Genomic DNA, 18,498 nt, shown 5'->3' with positions numbered 1-18,498 from the left:
AGCCTAATATTTGCCAAATTGATGACCCTCGTGAGTATTAAGTTCATGGATTGCCCTATACTTTACCTGAGCAGGTGTTTTTTTGGAAAAAAAATAACCTTGATTTAGCATGATTTATTTTTTGACCCGAAACCAGCTCGAATTGAGTAAAATTTGAAGAAATGGTGCTACACATGGCAGGGTCAGTCTCCGCACATAGAATAATATCATCAGCAAACAACAAGTAGGAGATTAGGAGGGCTTGCGAACTTAATTTTATTGGGACCCACAAACAGTTTTCAACTACAGGGTCAATTCTGCGAGAGAGTCTTTCCATACACATGATAAATAAATAGGGGGAGAGAGGATCCCCTTGGCAGATACCTCTGGAGGGTGGGAAGAAAAGGGTTGCTGAAACATTGATTAGAAGAGAAACCAAGGTAATGGAAATGTAGGAGATAATGAGGTTGATCATTTTTGCAGGGAATCTATAGTACAAAAGGGTATCATGAATAAAAGACCAATCCAAACGATCAAAAGCTTTTTCAAGGTCAATTTTTGCCAACATGCAACCTTTTCTGTGCCTGGTGTTTTGGAGGTAGGTGAGAAGCTCTTGTACCAATATAGCATTATCGGAGGCTCTACGATTTGGTAAAAATCTTGATTGAGCCGGGCCAATTAGCTCAGGAAGAACAGGTTTAATTCGGTTGACAATGATTTTCGAGATAATCTTGTACGTAGTGTTACAAAGGATAATGGGCCTATATTGGGTAATAGACACAATATTTTGTCTTTTAGGGATGAGGAAAATAAATGTGTTATTAATTTCCTCTAGGATAGTCCAGTGGCCAAACACATTAAAGCAAAACTCTTCAATAGATAGATTCACAATATCCCAATATTTTTGAAAAAAAAAGGATGAATACCATCGAGTCCGGGCGCTTTAAAAGGCTTAAAAGAAAAGATTGAGTCAATTATTTCTTTATAAGATAAAGGTCGTTCTAAATGATCCCTATCTACCTTAGTGATAAAATGATCATTTTCTTCCCGAACCTGCTTATTAGAATAAACAAGGCCCGTTGAGTATAAATTAGAAAAAAAAGAGGTGATATGGTCTATAACTTCCTGTCTATCAATAATCCGATTCCGAATCGAGTCTCAAAGAGCCTATATCCTGTTCTTGAACCTTCGACGAATCGTGGACATGTGGTAGAACTTAGTATTTGCGTCCCCCTCATTGAGCCAAAGAATGCAGGACTTTAGTTTCCAAAAATCATGTTCCATATGAAGCAGCTCATTCAAGTCCCAATTAAGGAAAGTTTCTAAATTTTGGAGAAAACAACTTGTTGGATAGTTAGGTGACTTCTGGATCCCACCAAACCGAGCCATGATACATCTTTTTTCATAAAATATATTCCCAAGAACTTCTTTATTCCAAATGGTTACCTGCTCCTGAAAACAGGTGATGGAGGAGATCAAAGTGTTATGCATTCTAATCCAAGAGTCTTTAATGACCGAAGGAAATTGACGGAGGGTAATTCAAATGGTCTCCATTCTAAAAGGCTTCTGAAATCTAATGACAGGAGTAGCTAGATGCAGAAGTAATGGACAATGGTCTGAATGGGTCTGGGGAAGATGTCTAACCGAGGACTCAGGGAATAAGTAGATCCAATCACTATTAGCTACACATCTATCAAGGCGCTCCAAGATAATTGAATTATTCCTATGTAAATTTGTCCAAGTGTATTTACTACCCGAGAAGCCTAGGTTAATCATATGACAATAGTCAAGGCACTGAGAAAATTTATTAGCTCTAGAAAGACAGAACGGAAGTCCTCCAAATTTTTCTGAGGATTTGCAAATTTCATTGAAATCACCACCCATTAACCAGGGCCCTTTGAAACAATCAGCCACGCACTTAAGATTTTCCCAAAGAGTAAGTCTCTCGTTCAAATTATTATAAGCATAAATAGCAGAAAATAACCATTTGTTAGAGAAAGGGAGTACCTGAACAAAATAATGGATTTCTTGATCGGTAATAGCAACATCCGTAACATTTAAAAGGTCTGCCTACCATAGGATAGCTATTCCTCCTGCATGTCCCAAAGCTGGGACAGCAGTAATATTTGAAAACTGAAACTCAATGGGCATAGACTGGTGATTCATCCTGTGAGTTTCTAAGAGGACCACTAGAGCAGGCTTATGCAGGTCTAGAAGTTCCTTAAAGTGAAATCTAAATTCTGGGGAGGAAGAACCTCTATAATTCCAAATTAGAAAATTCATGGGGCGATTAAAAGTTAGGGACCTTCTGGGAGATACATTAAGAAAATCAGTGTCCCTCAGATAGGGACTCATAATTATAGCATACTTCCCCACATCCGGATTGAGGGCCGGCCTTACATGTATGGAGCACTTGAACATATTTTGGGGACAACTTATGCTTTTTTTTGTACAATTCTTTGAGCAGGAATACCTTTACCTGTCCCAGGAAGGTTGATGTAGTCCCCGTGCCTCCGTCTGTGTTTGACGTTGTTAGCAGCGGAAGGGAGCTTAAAGGAATGGATTGGACTAGTGGCTCGGGCTCCATCGCTACCACTGTTACATTGGATTGAATCCAAGGAGCCGAATCCTCCCCTTGTGGTAGTGGGTAGAACGATAGATTCGGAAGGGATTGACTTGTCGCTGAAGGACCGTTGAAGACCTCTGTTCCTCTCGTCATTCCCTCTGTTGTTATCTAGGCTAGATCCCGCGGGTTTTGAATCAGGACGAGACAATCCTGACCATTTACTTTCATGGTAAAAGTGAGTGCATGACCCGTTAATGCCACCTCCATCCATTACAGGGGTGGATAAATAGGAATTGGGTTCATTGAAGAATAGACTTGGTAAGTCAAAGATTCATCCCCTGATTCCATCAAAATTTTTTGGAGAACTTGCACTGGCTATGGTGGACTGTGGTAGATATGTAAACCCTTGAAGTGGAAATTTTGAGGATGATCCATGATTTATAGAAACAGGGATTAAGTTTTGAGAAACGTGGCTTTGTATAAGGTGAGTTGGAGAGGGTGAACAGTGAGAGTTTAACAAGTCATTATCATCACGTGTATGGTAATCATTATAAGGGTGAACATGAAGAAATTTATCAACAGAGTTTACGTTCGTAGGAGTAATATGTTCATGTAAGCTATCCACGTGGGACATATCAGCCGTCATAGTATTGAGAGTTGTGGGTCTCTTTTTAAGTTGCTCAGTAATAGCTAAAGGAATCTCAGTAGAACCATTATTTAAAGTGTTATTAGCAGGAGAGTCAATTGAGGAATTTAAAAAGTCAAAACCATTTAGATACATACCTGGGCCTATAAAAGAAGAATTATTTTGGCCTGTTACCTGGTTATTATTTTTAATTAAAGGCCCATTAACCCGCAACAGCCCAATAGGGCTTTTTGCTGCTTCAGAATGGGTTGCTCTTCCTTTTTTTGTTGACTTTAGTTGCTGACGTGTAGGGAAGCGAACAAGCTACCAACCATTATCTTGTTCCTCCTCGCTTTTTTCCTACTCTTTAATGGTCCCCACAAATTTTGATTGCTCGTCGATAGATTTTTTGTTGCTTGTCTCTTTTGGGGACGGTATGTATGGACAACGGGTAGTATGTCTAAGTTATCCGCATTTTGTACACAGCAAAGAAGCAGCTTCGTAGCGAATAATTTTCTTTTGATTTCCAATAAACAGGTGGTGAAGTAACGGTTGTTCCAAAGGTACTTAAACACACAAACGAGAGTATCTACCCCTGGAAGTTGTTGACGTGCAGGTATTCACCTTCATGAGTAGCCCAATTTTGGCACCAACTTTTAGAAGAACATCCGTGTCATAAAAATCCGTATGCAACTCCAGAAAATGAATCTAGATGGCTGTGTGGGTAATTCGAGCTTGTGATGCCACGAATTTGGGTTCCCACTTTTGAACAGAGAGAAAATTGTTGAATATAAACCATGGGCCATCATGTAGAACATTTAGCATATTTTGCATTTGGGTAAACTTAATCAAGTAGAAATCACAACCTAAATCGATCATAATTAGTTCTTCGAAGAGCTTCCACAAGTCCTATAGTTTCTGCTTTAGAATTGGGTAGCCCAATTTTAGACCCATTAACTTTACAATCAAGGATGACTGCCACGGGGAATACAAACGTGTCTTGTCTGCCATTGTTATCAGGATGAAATTCTCTTCAAAATTTTCAGAAATGGTCTCATCAAGAAGCTCGGCGTCAACCGCCGGTGCATCGACCATGTTTGGAAACATATCATTTTGAAGAAGATTCTGTGCGAAGGTTTGATTTGAGAGGTAATTCATAGGGGAACGAGCTACAGGGGAAGAAGATTTAGTATGTACAGAGAGTCTGGGGATACTACTTTCTGTGGTGGTTGATCGATATCCATGACGAAGATTTTGTCGGTGTACTGGTTTTCTTACATTGCTCTAGAATCGTCACAATCAAACTATGGAGACTTGTTTCATTTGAATTCTTCCACCAATTTCCAAACAACTTCATTTTTGTAACTATTACATTTCTAAAGAATCTGGAATTGGAAGATACTAATAAATTATGATTTTCACCTTCCTGTGCACTTCTTATATTAATCTTGTTATTCAATGTAAAGACTGTCCATTTTCGTCTTCAAAATTTGTATATTGGGACAAGAAATTGTACAAATCTCCACGTGGTATCAATAATTTCTTACTCTCATGCTCTAAGAAATGGCCCAACAAAGGACCAACCTATGATGTGTTGTCCAGTTTAACAAATCTGACTCCAACTTGTGTGCTTCTTCTTCATAATGTTGTACATTAACTTTCTTGATAACTGACGCGACACCGCCTTCCAGTATTCCTCAAAAACTGTCTCATGTATGATCATGACCATTCTTGATAACTGATAAGGTTTGTTTGAGTGAAGTTGCTTGTGGCTTGTAGTATCTTATCATAAGTAACTAACGTTTGATACGCCTCTTATGTTTGAATTTCCTCTGTAGCATATCTTAAATACAATTAAATGTATAATGCCAAAAGCATAAGGACACCAACTCCAACAAAAACGCCAACCATTATAAGCCAACGTTCCACTCAGTGATAAAGAAATCTGAATTTGTTTTTCTTCTTTCTTCTCTTTTATATTGTGATTTTTTCACCTTCAATTTTTTTTCTTTATGCACAATTACCTATATTTTTTTGTCTACAATTCTTCTGTAGAAGTGATGTTGGATGAGATCCCTCTCGTCTTGAGGGTTTTGATGCTTGGAGATATTGACTAGTAATGAGCTATTGACTAGTAATGAGTTAATGAATAAGCTCTGACTCACATGAAGAGAAAGGCTCACAGTTAGTATATTAATGACAAGTGGAGTCAAATGTGTTTGAAGACATTTTTCTTTGCTTTTCAAAATCGACATCAATGAATGGTATCGCCCGAACCTTAAAGAGGAATTTGAGTTTATCGATGGTTGCCTCTCTGTTTGTCTTCAAAGTTCAAAGCATGGCCTCTCTGTTTGTCTTCATCTCTGTTTGTTTGTCTCTAAAGTTCAAAATCGACGCTTTGTTTGTATTGAAATGGTCATTGAAAATATGACTCTCATCTGATAGCATTCCATCTTTACAGAGAAGTTTCACTGTAGAGGTTTTAATGTGAAGAAAAAAGATGGAACTGTGACAATGCAGAGCATTGGAGAAGGCAGCTAGCAATATTTTTGTTGGGTTGAATATGTATGAAAAGGTGTGAATGGAAATGGAGAGAAAAATAGTGGAAGAAAGGAGACACTAATTTAGAAGGTGTACTCCCAAATTGAAAAGTTTACTAATTTTCCCACATTGGTGGGAGAAGGGAACTTTTGAGTGTTTATAATAATGAACATTTACTCCACATGATAAGTGAGGCAAAAAATAAGAGATTCCTTGCGCCGCTGTCGTCGTCGCTCACTCAGCTCAGATTTGGATTTGAATTAGTTAAATGATCGATGAGATCTATCTTTTTGGATAAAATTTATTTGATCAAAATTTGATCCAAAAAAATGACAGAAACGCGGAAAATTTTTCTGTGCTTTATCCTCCATTTATATACATGTATACAATGAACAGTTGCAATGTTTCAACCTGAACTGATGCACCATTTCGAACTGAACTGATGCAATGTAAGACACAGTCTTTGGATGAACAGATATGAATATTTAGAATAGGCATACCTCGAAAGTGAACCATTGCCTCTTTTTAGAAGAGGCATATTGTGGCTATATAAACCTGCTTTATTCACAGGTTTAGATATGAAATTTTCAGAATAAAAAACTCTTCTTCTCTTAAAAATATTCTGTGTGATCATTCAAACTGTTGAGTGCGTTCGTGGAATCCAACTATTTGAGGTACCGCTATAATTGGATTGAAGGTCATTTTATCCTGAGAGGAAAATTCCATAACCTCGGGTACAGTGAGGAAAATTATTCCTTAAGGACACTCCGTGAACTCGGGGGACTTGGTCTAAAATTTTTGTTTCATCTTAATTTTTGAAAATAAAATGCACTTCTTAGAAAGATTACTTTGATCTTGTGTTGAGAGTATTTTTTGTACTTTATTGTGTTTTTATTTTTTAAACATTGAACTAAAGTTGAAGTTGTTGTTTCTAGTATACAGATTCTTGTACCCGTAGAAGGAAGATAACAATCTTACGGAATAATTCAGAATCTGTATTACTTGTTTTTAGAGATTAAAGCTTTAAGCTTTCTACTCCATTTGAGTTTAACTAGTGATTAGAAGACATAAAATCTTCATCACAAGTTTAAAATTACTCGGTTGAAAATTGGAAGTAATAAAAACTTCATTGTTAACTAGAAACAAGAAGTGTTTAAAGTTGTTGCAATTTTTAATAAGTATTTTGATATATATTAAATTTACTGTCTTGTGGTGACAGAAAAATGGCAACTGAAAGTCAAATGCATGATGATGCTACAACTATGGTGGTGACTAGCATTGCTACGACAAGCCGCACAAATGCTCTGCAACATATGGCACCTGCAAAAAAGCCTGGAAAGTTTGTGGGCATCGACTTTAAGAGATGGCAACAAAAGATGTTCTTTTACCTCACCACTTTATGTCTCCAAAAGCTCACTAGTCAGGATGCTCCTGAGGTGCCCGAGGGAACCTCGGAAAAAGAGTGTTTCATGATTGTAGAGGCTTGGAAGCACTCGGACTTCCTTTGCAGGAATTATATCTTGAGTGGTCTCCAAGAAGACCTCTACAATGTTTATAGTGGAACTAAGACATCGAAGGAATTGTGGGGGGCACTTGAACGAAAATATAAGACGGAGGAAGCGGGAATTAAGAAATTCCTTGTTTCAAGGTTCCTGGACTTTAAAATGATAGATAGCAAATCAGTTATCTCTCAAGTGCAGGAAATGCAAGTAATCATTCACGATCTCCTAGCAGAAGATATATCTTTGAAAAATACCTTAGTTGAATAAATTAAAAATGTTCTTAGGACTCACATAAACTGTTTTGTAGGTTTTATTGGGAATGATGCATTTCAAGTAGCAGCGATCATTGAGAAGCTACCACCTATGTGGAAAGATTTCAAAAACTAATTGAAGCACAAACGCAAGGAGATGACTGTCGAAGATCTTATTGTCCGATTATGTATTGATGAGAATAATAATCTTGCCGATAAAAGGTCAAAAGGAAATTCTACAATTAATGGAGCACATATTGTAGAAGATGACCAAAACAATTCTAAGAAAAGGAAGAAAGTTGAACAAGAAAGACATCAACCCAAGAAGAAATTCAAGGGAAAATACTTCAATTGTGGCTAGATTGACCACAAGTCCACGGATTGTCATGCCCCGAAGAAAGGCAAGAAAAAGGATCAAGCAAATATGATTGAATCCAACAAAGAATGGGATGATTTGTGTGCTATGTTCTCAGACAACTTGGTGGAAAATCCTCGCGAATGGTGGATGGATCCTGGTGCCACCTTCCATATATGTGCCAACAGAGAGTTTTTTTTGTCATTCTCTCCGGCTCAAGTAGGAGAAATGATCTACATGGCTAACTCCGCTACTGCTAAGATGGAAGGAACAGAAAAAATATGCTTGAAAATGACTTCAGGAAAGGTATTGATACTTAACAATGTCTTGTATGTTCCGAAGTTACATAGGAATTTAATTTCTGTTTCACTTCTAGACAAGAACGGATTCAAATGTGTAACCGTTTCTGAAAAAATTGTAATTAGCAAAGGAGAAATGTATGTAGGAAACGGCTATCTCACCGAGGGCCTCTATAAGATGAATGTAATGAATATTGAAATAAATAAATGTTCAAATTCTTCTTATTTGCTTGAGTCTTATGATTTATGGCATGAACGTTTAGGCCATGTTAATTATAAAATGTTACAAAAACTGATTAACTTGAAAGTTTTACCAAACTTTGAGTGCAATAAATCAAATTGTCAAACGTGTGTGGAATCAAAGTATGCAAAGCATCCTTATAAGTTCGTTGAAAGGAATTCCAATCCTTTAGACTTAATACACACTGACATTTGTGATATGAAGTCAACACCATCACGTGGTGGGGAAAAGTATTTAATAACTTTTATTGACGATTGCACTAGATATTGCTACGTCTATTTGTTAAATAGTAAGGATGAAGCAATAGATGCATTTAGGCAATATAAAACTAAAGTTGAAAATCAGTTAGATAAAAAGATAAAAATAATAAAAAGTGATAGAGGCGGATAATATGAATCTTCTTTCGCCGAAATATGTGGAGAGAATGGAATTGTCCATCAAACTACGGCTCCGTATTCACCTTAATCTAACAGAATTGCAGAAAGAAAAAACCAAACTTTGAAAAAAATGATGAATGCCTTGCTTATAAGTTCCAGTTTACCGCAAAACTTATGGGGGAAGGCTATCCTTACAGCCAATTATATACTCAACAGAGTTCCCCATAGTAAGACACAATCAATTCCTTATGAAAAATGGAAAGGAAGAAAACCCAACTTGAAATATTTCAAAGTGTGGGGGTGTCTAGCAAAGGTCCAAAGTACTATTCCTAAAGGGTTAAGATAGGACCTAAGACAGTGGACTGTGTATTCATAGGATATGCCAAAAGTAGTAAAGAATGTCAATTTTTGGTTTATAAATCCGAACATTCGGATATTATTGAAAATGCGGTAATTGAATCAGACAATGTTGAATTCTTTAAAAACATTTATCCGTATAAAACTAGACATGAACAGTATAGTGGGGGGTATAAACGACCTCGTGATGAACCAATTGAGAATGAACATAATAAAGAAAACCCAAGACGTAGTACACATCAAAGAAAGTCTACTTCATTTGGATAGAATTTTGTAACATTTCTTTTAGAAAATGAGCCTCAAACATTTAAGGAAGCGATGGCATCTTCGAACTCATCCTTTTGGAAAGAGGCAGTCAATCATGAGAACGATTCAATCTTAAGAAATCATACATGGAAATAGGTTATTCTTCCTCCTGGAAATAAATCTTTAGGTTCCAAATGGATCTTTAAAAGGAAGATGAAAGCGGATGGTACTATTGACAAATACAAGGTAAGACTTGTAGTAAAAGGCTTCAAATAAAAAAAGGCCTTGATTACTTTGATACATACTCACCAGTAACAAGGATAACATCGATTCGAATGTTAATTGCCTTGGCGGCGGTATATGATCTTCAAATCCATCAAATGGATGTAAAAACCGCATTCCTAAATGGAGAATTGGAGGAACAAATTTACATGGAACAACCTGAGGGTTTTGTGGTTCCAGGAAAGGAGAATAAGGTGTGTAAACTTATTAAGTCATTGTATGCACATAAGCAAGCACCTAAACAATGGCATGCAAAGTTTGACCAAACTATGTTGGCAAACGGGTTCAAGATAAATGAATATGACAAATGTGTTTATATTAAAGACACTCTAAATCACCAAGTCATTGTGTGTTTATATGTAGATGAAATGTTGATCATCAGTAGAGACATTTCTGACATAAATTGGATCACGGGATCAAACGAAGTAAAATCCACAAGTGGATATGTATTTACTATCAGTGGAGGAGCGGTCTCTTGGAAATCATCCAAACAGACTTGTATTGCTCGCTCCACAGTGGAATCTAAATTTATCGCATTGGATAAAATTGGTGAAGAAGCAGAATGGCTCAGGAATTTCTTGAAAGATATTCCGTATTGGCCCAAGGCAATGGCACCTATATGTATACACTGTGATAGCCAAGCGGCAATAGGTAGGGCAGGGAGCATGATGTACAACGGTAAATCCCATCACATATGACGAAGATACAATACCATTTAGGAACTTCTCTCTAGTGGAATTATCATAGATGACTATGTAAAGTCAAAGGATAATGTGTCGGATCCACTTACAAAAGGCCTATCTAGAGAAGGAGTGGAAAGGACATCCAAGGGAATGGGTTTAAGGCCTAGGACAAGTCAGCATAGAGGTAAATCTACCTAGAAGACTGGAGATTCCAAGAGCTAGGTTCAAGGAGATCAAATAAAGTTGTGTCGGACAGGTTCAACATTGTCAATTACCCAACCCATTCTCATGATGTAGACAATGTATCGTAAACTTGGAGAAGACTTAAGGTAAAAGGTTTTTTAATGATTATCTCAATTTAGCAGATTTGATCAAATAGTTTAATCTATAGGATTGAACGTTTAAAAATCAATTATGTGAGGGAGAAGTGGAAGCCACTTCAAGGAGGATGTTAGTAAAGGCCTATTCTCTAAGCCTCATGAAACTGAGACGTGTTCATAGCTGAAAAGAACGAAATCGTGAGAACCATAAACGGTAAAAGGCCGGTTGTGTGACATGTGTTGTCTAGGTGTACATTAAAGTTAGACGGTTCAAAGATATCAAATCTACCGATTGACCGAGTGCATCTGATACATGTTCACTATGAAAAGTTCAAAGGGAAACCCACTTATCCAGATGCAATCAGTCTTTGCTTGATAATCACATACTTGTCCGTAAAAATTTTACGAAAAAATAGTCATTCCCCATTCATGTGGGGGATTGTTGGGTTCAATATGTATGAAAAGGTGTGAATGGAAATGGAGAGAAAAATAGTGGAAGAAAGGAGACACCAATTTAGAAGGTGTACTCCCAAATTGAAAAGTTTACTAATTCTTCCACATTGGTGGGATAAGGGAACTTTAGAGTGTTTATAATAATGAACACTTACTCCACATAATAAGTGAGGCAAGAAATAAGAGATGCCTCGCGCCGTCATCGTCGTCGCTTGCTCGGCTCGGCTTTGGCTTCGGCTTTGGATTTGGATTTGTCAAATGATCGGTCGATAAGATCTATCTTTTTGGACAAAATTTATTTGATCAAAATCTGATTCGAAAAAATTACAGAAACGCAGAAAATTTTTCTGCGCTTTATCCTCCATTTATATGCATGTATATAGTGAACAGTTGCAATGTTTCAACCTGAACTGATGCACTGTTTCAAACTGAACTAATGCAATGTTATAAACTGATGCTTCAGAAAGATGCAACCATTCAGTAAAATGGCACATTGTTTCACGTGAAATGGTTTGTCTGTTCTGAAAAAACACAGTCTTTGGATGAACAAACATGAATTTTTAGAATAGGTACACCTCTAAAGTGAACCATTGCCTCTTTTTAGAAGAGGCATGTTGTGGCTATATAAACCTGTTTTATTCACAGGTTTAGCTATGAAATTTTCAGAATAAAAAACTCTTCTTCTCTTAGAAATATTCTGTGTGATCATTCAAACTGTTGAGTGCGTTCGTGGAATCCAACTATTTGAGGTACCGCTATAATTGGATTGAAGGTCATTTTATCCCGAGAGGAAAATTCCATAACCTCGGGTACAGTGAGGGAAATTATTCCTTAAGGACACTCCGTGAACTCGGGGGACTTGGTCTAAAATTTCTATTTCATCTTAATTTCTGAAAATAAAATGCACTTCTTAGAAAGATTACTTTGATCTTGTGTTGAGGGTATTTTCTGTACTTCATTGTGTTCTTGTTTTTTAAACATTGAACTAAAGTTGAAGTTGTTGTTTCTAGTATACAGATTCTTGTACCCGTAGAAGGAAGATAACAATTTTTCCTTCAGATTTTTAGAGATTACACCTTTTTCATGTGATGAAAGTGACAAAGAAATTAGGGGAACAACAAGAAAATTTTTTATGAGGGCTTGAAGAGTGTTGTTAGCAGCAGCAACAAACGTGGAAATCAAGAAAGAAGTTGGTGATGCATTAATATCTTTCTCGTTTGTAGAAACGAGGTGGGAGTAATTAGAATTTTCTTCATGTCTCGTAATTTTTTCTTGTTTTTAGTTATTCAGATATTTCTGAATTTGGAAGGCAGGTGCTTCATTAGAGTATATTGTATATATGATAGGTACAGATCAATTGAAGCACAAAAAAGATATGATGAAGCAAGTTATCCTTGTAAATTTTCTCCTCTTTTGATTACATATTCCTCTGCTTTTGCTCGAATAACAAAGAGAAATATAGACGTCTTTGGTAAAGTATATTGAAAGAAATAAGAAGTTTTCCTGCTCTTCTGAATTTCCCTTTCTTTTTTAGTACGTAAAAATTATGTTGGCACTGCTCATCATATATGCAACGATACCAATAATAAGAAGCTATTTAGTAATTATTAATGTGCTTAAAAGTTAAAAGATAGCTTAGAAAGAACAAAGATTAATATTCAAGTTGAACCCTGATGTAAGGTTATAAACAGATGTATTATGAGTTAAAACCCTGAGAGTGGAGTACTTGTTCAAAGTATATAAATAGATGTATTATGAGTTAATTGGTCCATTATAGTAGACTCTATAAATTTTACCATGCAAGGTGCCAAATTCAACAATCAGTTTTCAAATACAAACTAAGCAATTGTGTATTTCATTGAGAACCAGCATGCAGTTCTAAAGGAAAACAAAAAACAAGAAGAAAAGAGCTTGAATTAGTTAGTAACATCCCAAAAGTAGAAAATTTTGTATTGTTACAAATAGGGGCAGAGTTAAAAGTGTCAGCAACGGGTTCGATCGAACTCAATAGTTTGGTTCAAGATTTAAATGTATTTTTCTTAAAAATCCATCATATACAACTTATTAATTTAGAATTCAGAATGGATAAAATTCAAATATTTAACTCCGTTTAATCCGTTTGGAAGCTAAAAGGAGACTCCAACTTAGCACACAACACATACAGGATAGCAAGTAGAAGCCAGTATTTGCCTTTTGCTTTTAATACTTTTATCTTTGTTAAAATTCAGACAGAATATATGAACATATAGAACATATGATACTAATCTATCAATGATCTTTTATAGATTTATATTTTTATTTTCTCTTTGTGAGATTGTGTAGTTTATGATGCTCAATTTGGGATAAAGCAACACATCTTTTTACAAGGAACGACATTGTCTCGATCAAAAAGTATTGAACTTCTCGACGCACTTCTATCAATTCCTTCTTTGCCTCATGCATCTTCTTCTCTTATGAAATTTCTTTTGAAATTGATTTTTCCAATATTCAATAATTATATTGACAACAGTGTATCGAACAAATAGAATTCATTGTGATAACTTTTTGAAATTTCCTGATCACAAGTTAAATGCATAGGTCTGTTAACAAAGGTAAAATTTAGTAGGCGCTTCGTCATGAAAATTTAAAAAAAAATCATTTTATTTCGAATGTGGAGTTGGAGTTGGAATTATGTTTGACATATATTTGGAAAGACTTTTCAAAATTAAAAGTTTTAAATATAACTAGAAAGTGAAAAAGTGAGATGAAAAAAAGTGTAAATAAGTATTTAGGTATTTTCACTTGAAATATATTGTATTTGAAACTTTTATGATCAAACAAGATTTTTTAAAAAAAGGAAACTAATTATCCAAAAAATAATTAAAAAATCTTATGACAAACGGGAACCTAGTTGCAGTTTGGTGTTTACCCTAAATTAATAAATTAAATGCATAACATGTACTTATATATTGACTTTTAGCACTTAATCATATGTAAATAACATGCTCATTATCATTTATTTTTACTTGTTCAATATATTAAAAATAAATGTTCAATAATTAATACTTGCGGAATTTGAAGATCAATGAATAATTTACCACTTTGTGTCATTTTACCATTGTTGCTAAATACTACTACATCCGTTTCATAAAAGTCGTTATTTTTTATTTATACATCCCATATAAAAATATTAATTAGATGGTAATTAGACTAAATTATCCTTAGTTATTATTAATATTTTAATATTTTTTGTTTTGCATCATATAAATATTTCTTCATGTTTATGACTAAGGGTAAAATTGTAAATAGGCAACTAATTGTGTCTTGATTTTCAAAAATGACAAATACTTATGAATATTCTCTCCGTCTCATTTTACTTGTCCCAATTTAACTTGCCACATTTATTAAGAAAAATAATTAATAATATGGTTAGTTTACCATAGTATCCCTATTGAATAATGTTTACATTTTAATTTGAAGAAAAGTAATTAATGCAAAGGATAAAACATGAAAAAAAATTATCTTCTTGATTTGTGAAAAATGACAAGTAAAATGAGAAATCAAATTAAGAAATATGGGACAAGTAAAATGGGATGGAGGGAGTACTATTTATTTTCAGCAAGAATGACGAGTATTTAAGAACAAAGGAAATACTCATTTACTTGATAAATTTTCTAAAATATTCAAAGGGTAATATAGTAAAAATACTTTTATTATAACGATAAACAAAGATAAAATAATATTTTCAAAAAATAGCAAAAGTAAAAGAAATTACTCTTAACGGCATGAAAAACATTGGGTCGTTTGGTAGGATGTATAAGAATAGAATAAAATATTGTGTATTAGTAAGGTTTGCGTCAGTTATGTTTGTGTTAGTTATGCTTGCATTAGTAATACTTGCATTTTTCTTATGCAGTGTTTAGTTTGGTGTATAAAACTAATATGAATTGCATAATTTCTAAAAAAAAAAATTATAAAAATATCTATTATAAATATGGCGGAAAAGAAATATGGAAAAAAATTTAAGGGACAATTATGACTTAATCATGCTAATGCATACATTAAAATCCATTGCATTACTAATATCATGGACTCACTATTCACTATTATTAAGAATATTACACCTAATAACCATACATTAGTTTTAAAATTGATACGGCTATATGAACTCTGCTTGTTGGCCATGTTTCTCCACTAAATTTCATCTTCAACATGTTATTTCCATTTCAAGGATTAACCATCTCAAATTTTCGGTTTAGACTTTACCATCTAGTAGAGTTACCTTTACTAAACATTGAAATTACATTATTTTTATTTGGTCAACGTAGAGAGAAAGTGATCTATCCAACTACACATAAGTATTCTCGATCATTTTCCATGTAATAGGATTAAATATTTTAAAATTTCATGCAGCAACAGTTCTCGGGTAAAATTGAAATTATTAAAAAGAAAATTATGTGAATTTTGGGTATTTATTCCTTAGTAATTTTTCAGTAACCTTTACATAGTGACCAAACAAATCACATATTTCAATAATAAAATGATCAGAAATATTTACTCCCTCCGTATGATAATATTTGTCTATGGACTAAGCACACAAATTAAAAAATAATAAATAGGTAATTTAACTATATTATCCTCTGAATATAATAAATACAATGTCTTGAAAATGCATTAAATAATAAATAATATTTAATAATAAGAATAAAATGCATAGAAACTAGAAAGGGATAAAATATGCATTAATTTTTCAAAATAAACAAATATTATTCACGAAAAAAGATCAAAAATACCTCAAACTATTAAAAATAAAGTAAATGTATCCTCGTTAGATTTTAATATCAAAAATACTCCCTGGTTAGTTGAACGGACCATAAATACCCCTCGACTTTTAACTGACTTCTACCTTATATAAAAACTCTTTAAAAATGTTAAGCTCCCATAATTGCCATTTTAGCGCCGCACGCCACACACTCCGAATACAATATCAATTGAAAAATGAAGTGACCAAGTAAATTACAATTTTATGCTTATTTAGATTTGTCCAATCCAACACCAACGTCTACATATAAAACATCTTTCTGCACATGCCAAGGCTACACTGTTTAGCTTTAATGTCACATGGAGTACTAGGACCATGAAACCGAAATCATCTGTTTATTTTTTTCTAAGTAAACAAAAATCTAACATGCCCTAAACTAACTACATTCTACGATAATAATAACAACACATGTTGACCAAAAAACATTACACAGACTAGCTAGCTAGAAATTGCTATTGAGAATTTCACATTAGAGATTTGAGTGACCTAGCTTTGATGGGCTTACGGGCTCTTTTGATCAGCTTACAGTTTTCAACTTCTTCAGCATCATCATCCTCGTCTTTAACGTGCTCAATTCCTTCATTATCCATCTGAGGAGACGAAGATTGTTCCCCGTGAGTAGTACTTTCATGACTAGAGTAGATTTCAGCTGCTGCTGCTGCGGGTGGTGTTGTATTCTTCTTCTTCCCAGTCGATGGACCTCTTTTCTTGCCCCATAAAGGACCAAAACCTGAATAATAGTAATATTCGGAAGATGATGATTTCTTAGGACGATGGGGGCGGCCGTGGGAACTTGGAGTTATCTCGGCTGCTGCCACCACAGTTTGCTTAACTTCAGTGTCGGAGTTAGAACCAGCAGCAGCAGCAGTAGTAGAATATTGAACTTTGTTGCTACTGCAATGCTTTTTCCCTTGAGAAAAATGGTGCTCACATAAATTATGCCCTCCTTTTGCCTCTCTACTGCATTGCCATCGTCGAAAAATTATACTATTTTTACATGGTAAAAAAAAAAATTTATGTATAAATAATAGAGGCTGAACCCCTTTGACTAGTTCGTATATGTACTACTGAACCCCCTCACTGAAACTCCTGGATCCGCCCCTGATTGCTATCCCTTCCCGTCATTCTTGACGCACATTGTTGTAACACTGTTATCTCCATCTCCCATCTTCTCGTCTTTCTCGAAATCGTTAGAATCAGCAGGCACATCGGCGACTTTATTGTCTAAAAAATTCATCTTTTTCGTCTCCCCATTATCGTCCCTTTTCAATGACGTGATGCTACAGAAAAAGCAATGCTCGCTAACTCAACATTACAACCAATTACATTTGATATGTACATACCCAACTGTACATATCAAATAGATCTTGGAAAATTATCGTTTTCTGAACTAAATAAAAAGAAATGAAAGATACTACTGCTAGTAATTAAAAATAAAAAATTGATGTAATAGTTGAAAAGATACCTCTGTTGAGAATCACAAAAGGTCTCGTTTACAGCACAGCTATCATATCCATCCAACTGCAGCAAATGAAATCAGAAACAAAAAAAAGTTCATTTCTTGAAAGAATAAAAGCTGTGCAGTGGAAAATAGGGATAAACAGTGAAACAAATCGAAGATAGAAGGGTAAATAAACGATAGAAATGGTTGGATTGAGATTCATTGAGGAACCCTAATGGGGCGCTGTAAGTAAAATTAAACCCTAAAACAAAAAGCAGAAAAATGAAGGGACATTGAAGAAATGAAATGGGAGTTATTGAATAGATCTGGTAAAAGGGGAAGAAGAAAAAGGAGATTTATTTATTAAACTTACCTGATAGGATGAAGAAGACGGTGGAGCCGGTGGTGGTGGAGGAGCAACAAGTAGTGGCTGCTGGTTAATATTATTATCATCGTCGGGGAATGTGATAACATCCCATGGAGACTGATTGAGCTGACAAAGGTGGGCACCGGGGAATACAGAACAAGTATAGAATAGCGGGGAGACTTTGGCATGCTTCCTTATTCTCATGGTTGAGAACACCTCTCAGAAACACACACACACAAAAAAAAGAAATGAGGGGTAGGCACGATGGGAAGCAGATCCAAACGGGTCTTATATGTTTTTATTTTTATTTCCTTTTTTTCTCTCTTTGTTAATTACTTTGGCCCCATCAAACTAATTGAGTGGGGGTGTTTGGGTATGGGGGTGCGGTTGGGTGACTGGGTGGGGGGTTTGTGTTCTGCTGGAAAGGAAAATGTTTATTTAGATAAATGAATTGGTACTTTTTCCAATTTATCTTTTTGTTTCTTAGATAAGTAAAAATATTATTGTATTCCAAGGGGCGTTTTGTTGTTCGGGATAAGGTGGATCCCACGATTAAGTTTGATAAAGAAAATTGAAGGAAAGATGTTTTTAAGTTTTGAAGGTGGCATTTATCAATTTAAAGAGCTAAATATAATTAAGAAATTTGATTAAATTAATTATAAATTTAATTGATATTTTTAAAAAGTTTGAATTTTTTAAAAATACAAAATAAATTACACGCCTCTCACCTTTCATATGAGTTAAATTAGTGAAAAGATTATAATTCCAAAATTATAATCTTAAGAAAATTTAATTTGCGTGTCAAACGATCT

The 18,498-nt window shown here is 34.8% G+C and overlaps 1 protein-coding gene across 2 annotated transcripts; it reads right to left on the bottom strand.

Annotated features, from left to right (window-relative positions):
• Positions 1 to 16,049: 16,049 nt before the first annotated feature.
• LOC107861142 lies at positions 16,050 to 18,179 on the bottom strand. 2 transcript variants are annotated; one of them, XM_016706518.2, is made up of 3 exons: positions 17,693 to 18,179; positions 17,344 to 17,399; positions 16,050 to 16,838 (listed from the first exon to the last, which is right to left on the bottom strand). In XM_016706518.2, the coding sequence occupies exons 1-3, from the start codon at positions 17,888 to 17,890 to the stop codon at positions 16,343 to 16,345; spliced, it is 750 nt and encodes a 249-aa protein (XP_016562004.2). In that variant the 5' UTR covers positions 17,891 to 18,179; the 3' UTR covers positions 16,050 to 16,342. The 2 variants fall into 2 exon arrangements, with proteins under 2 accessions (XP_016562004.2, XP_047262677.1); XM_047406721.1 differs by having other exon boundaries at positions 16,050 to 17,158; positions 17,693 to 18,087.
• Between the last annotated feature and the right edge of the window lie 319 nt (positions 18,180 to 18,498).

Source organism: Capsicum annuum, chromosome 2 (genome assembly GCF_002878395.1).
Source record: "Capsicum annuum cultivar UCD-10X-F1 chromosome 2, UCD10Xv1.1, whole genome shotgun sequence".
Classification (NCBI taxonomy): Eukaryota; Viridiplantae; Streptophyta; class Magnoliopsida; order Solanales; family Solanaceae; genus Capsicum; species Capsicum annuum.
This window is presented reverse-complemented; position numbering and strand designations above follow the sequence as displayed.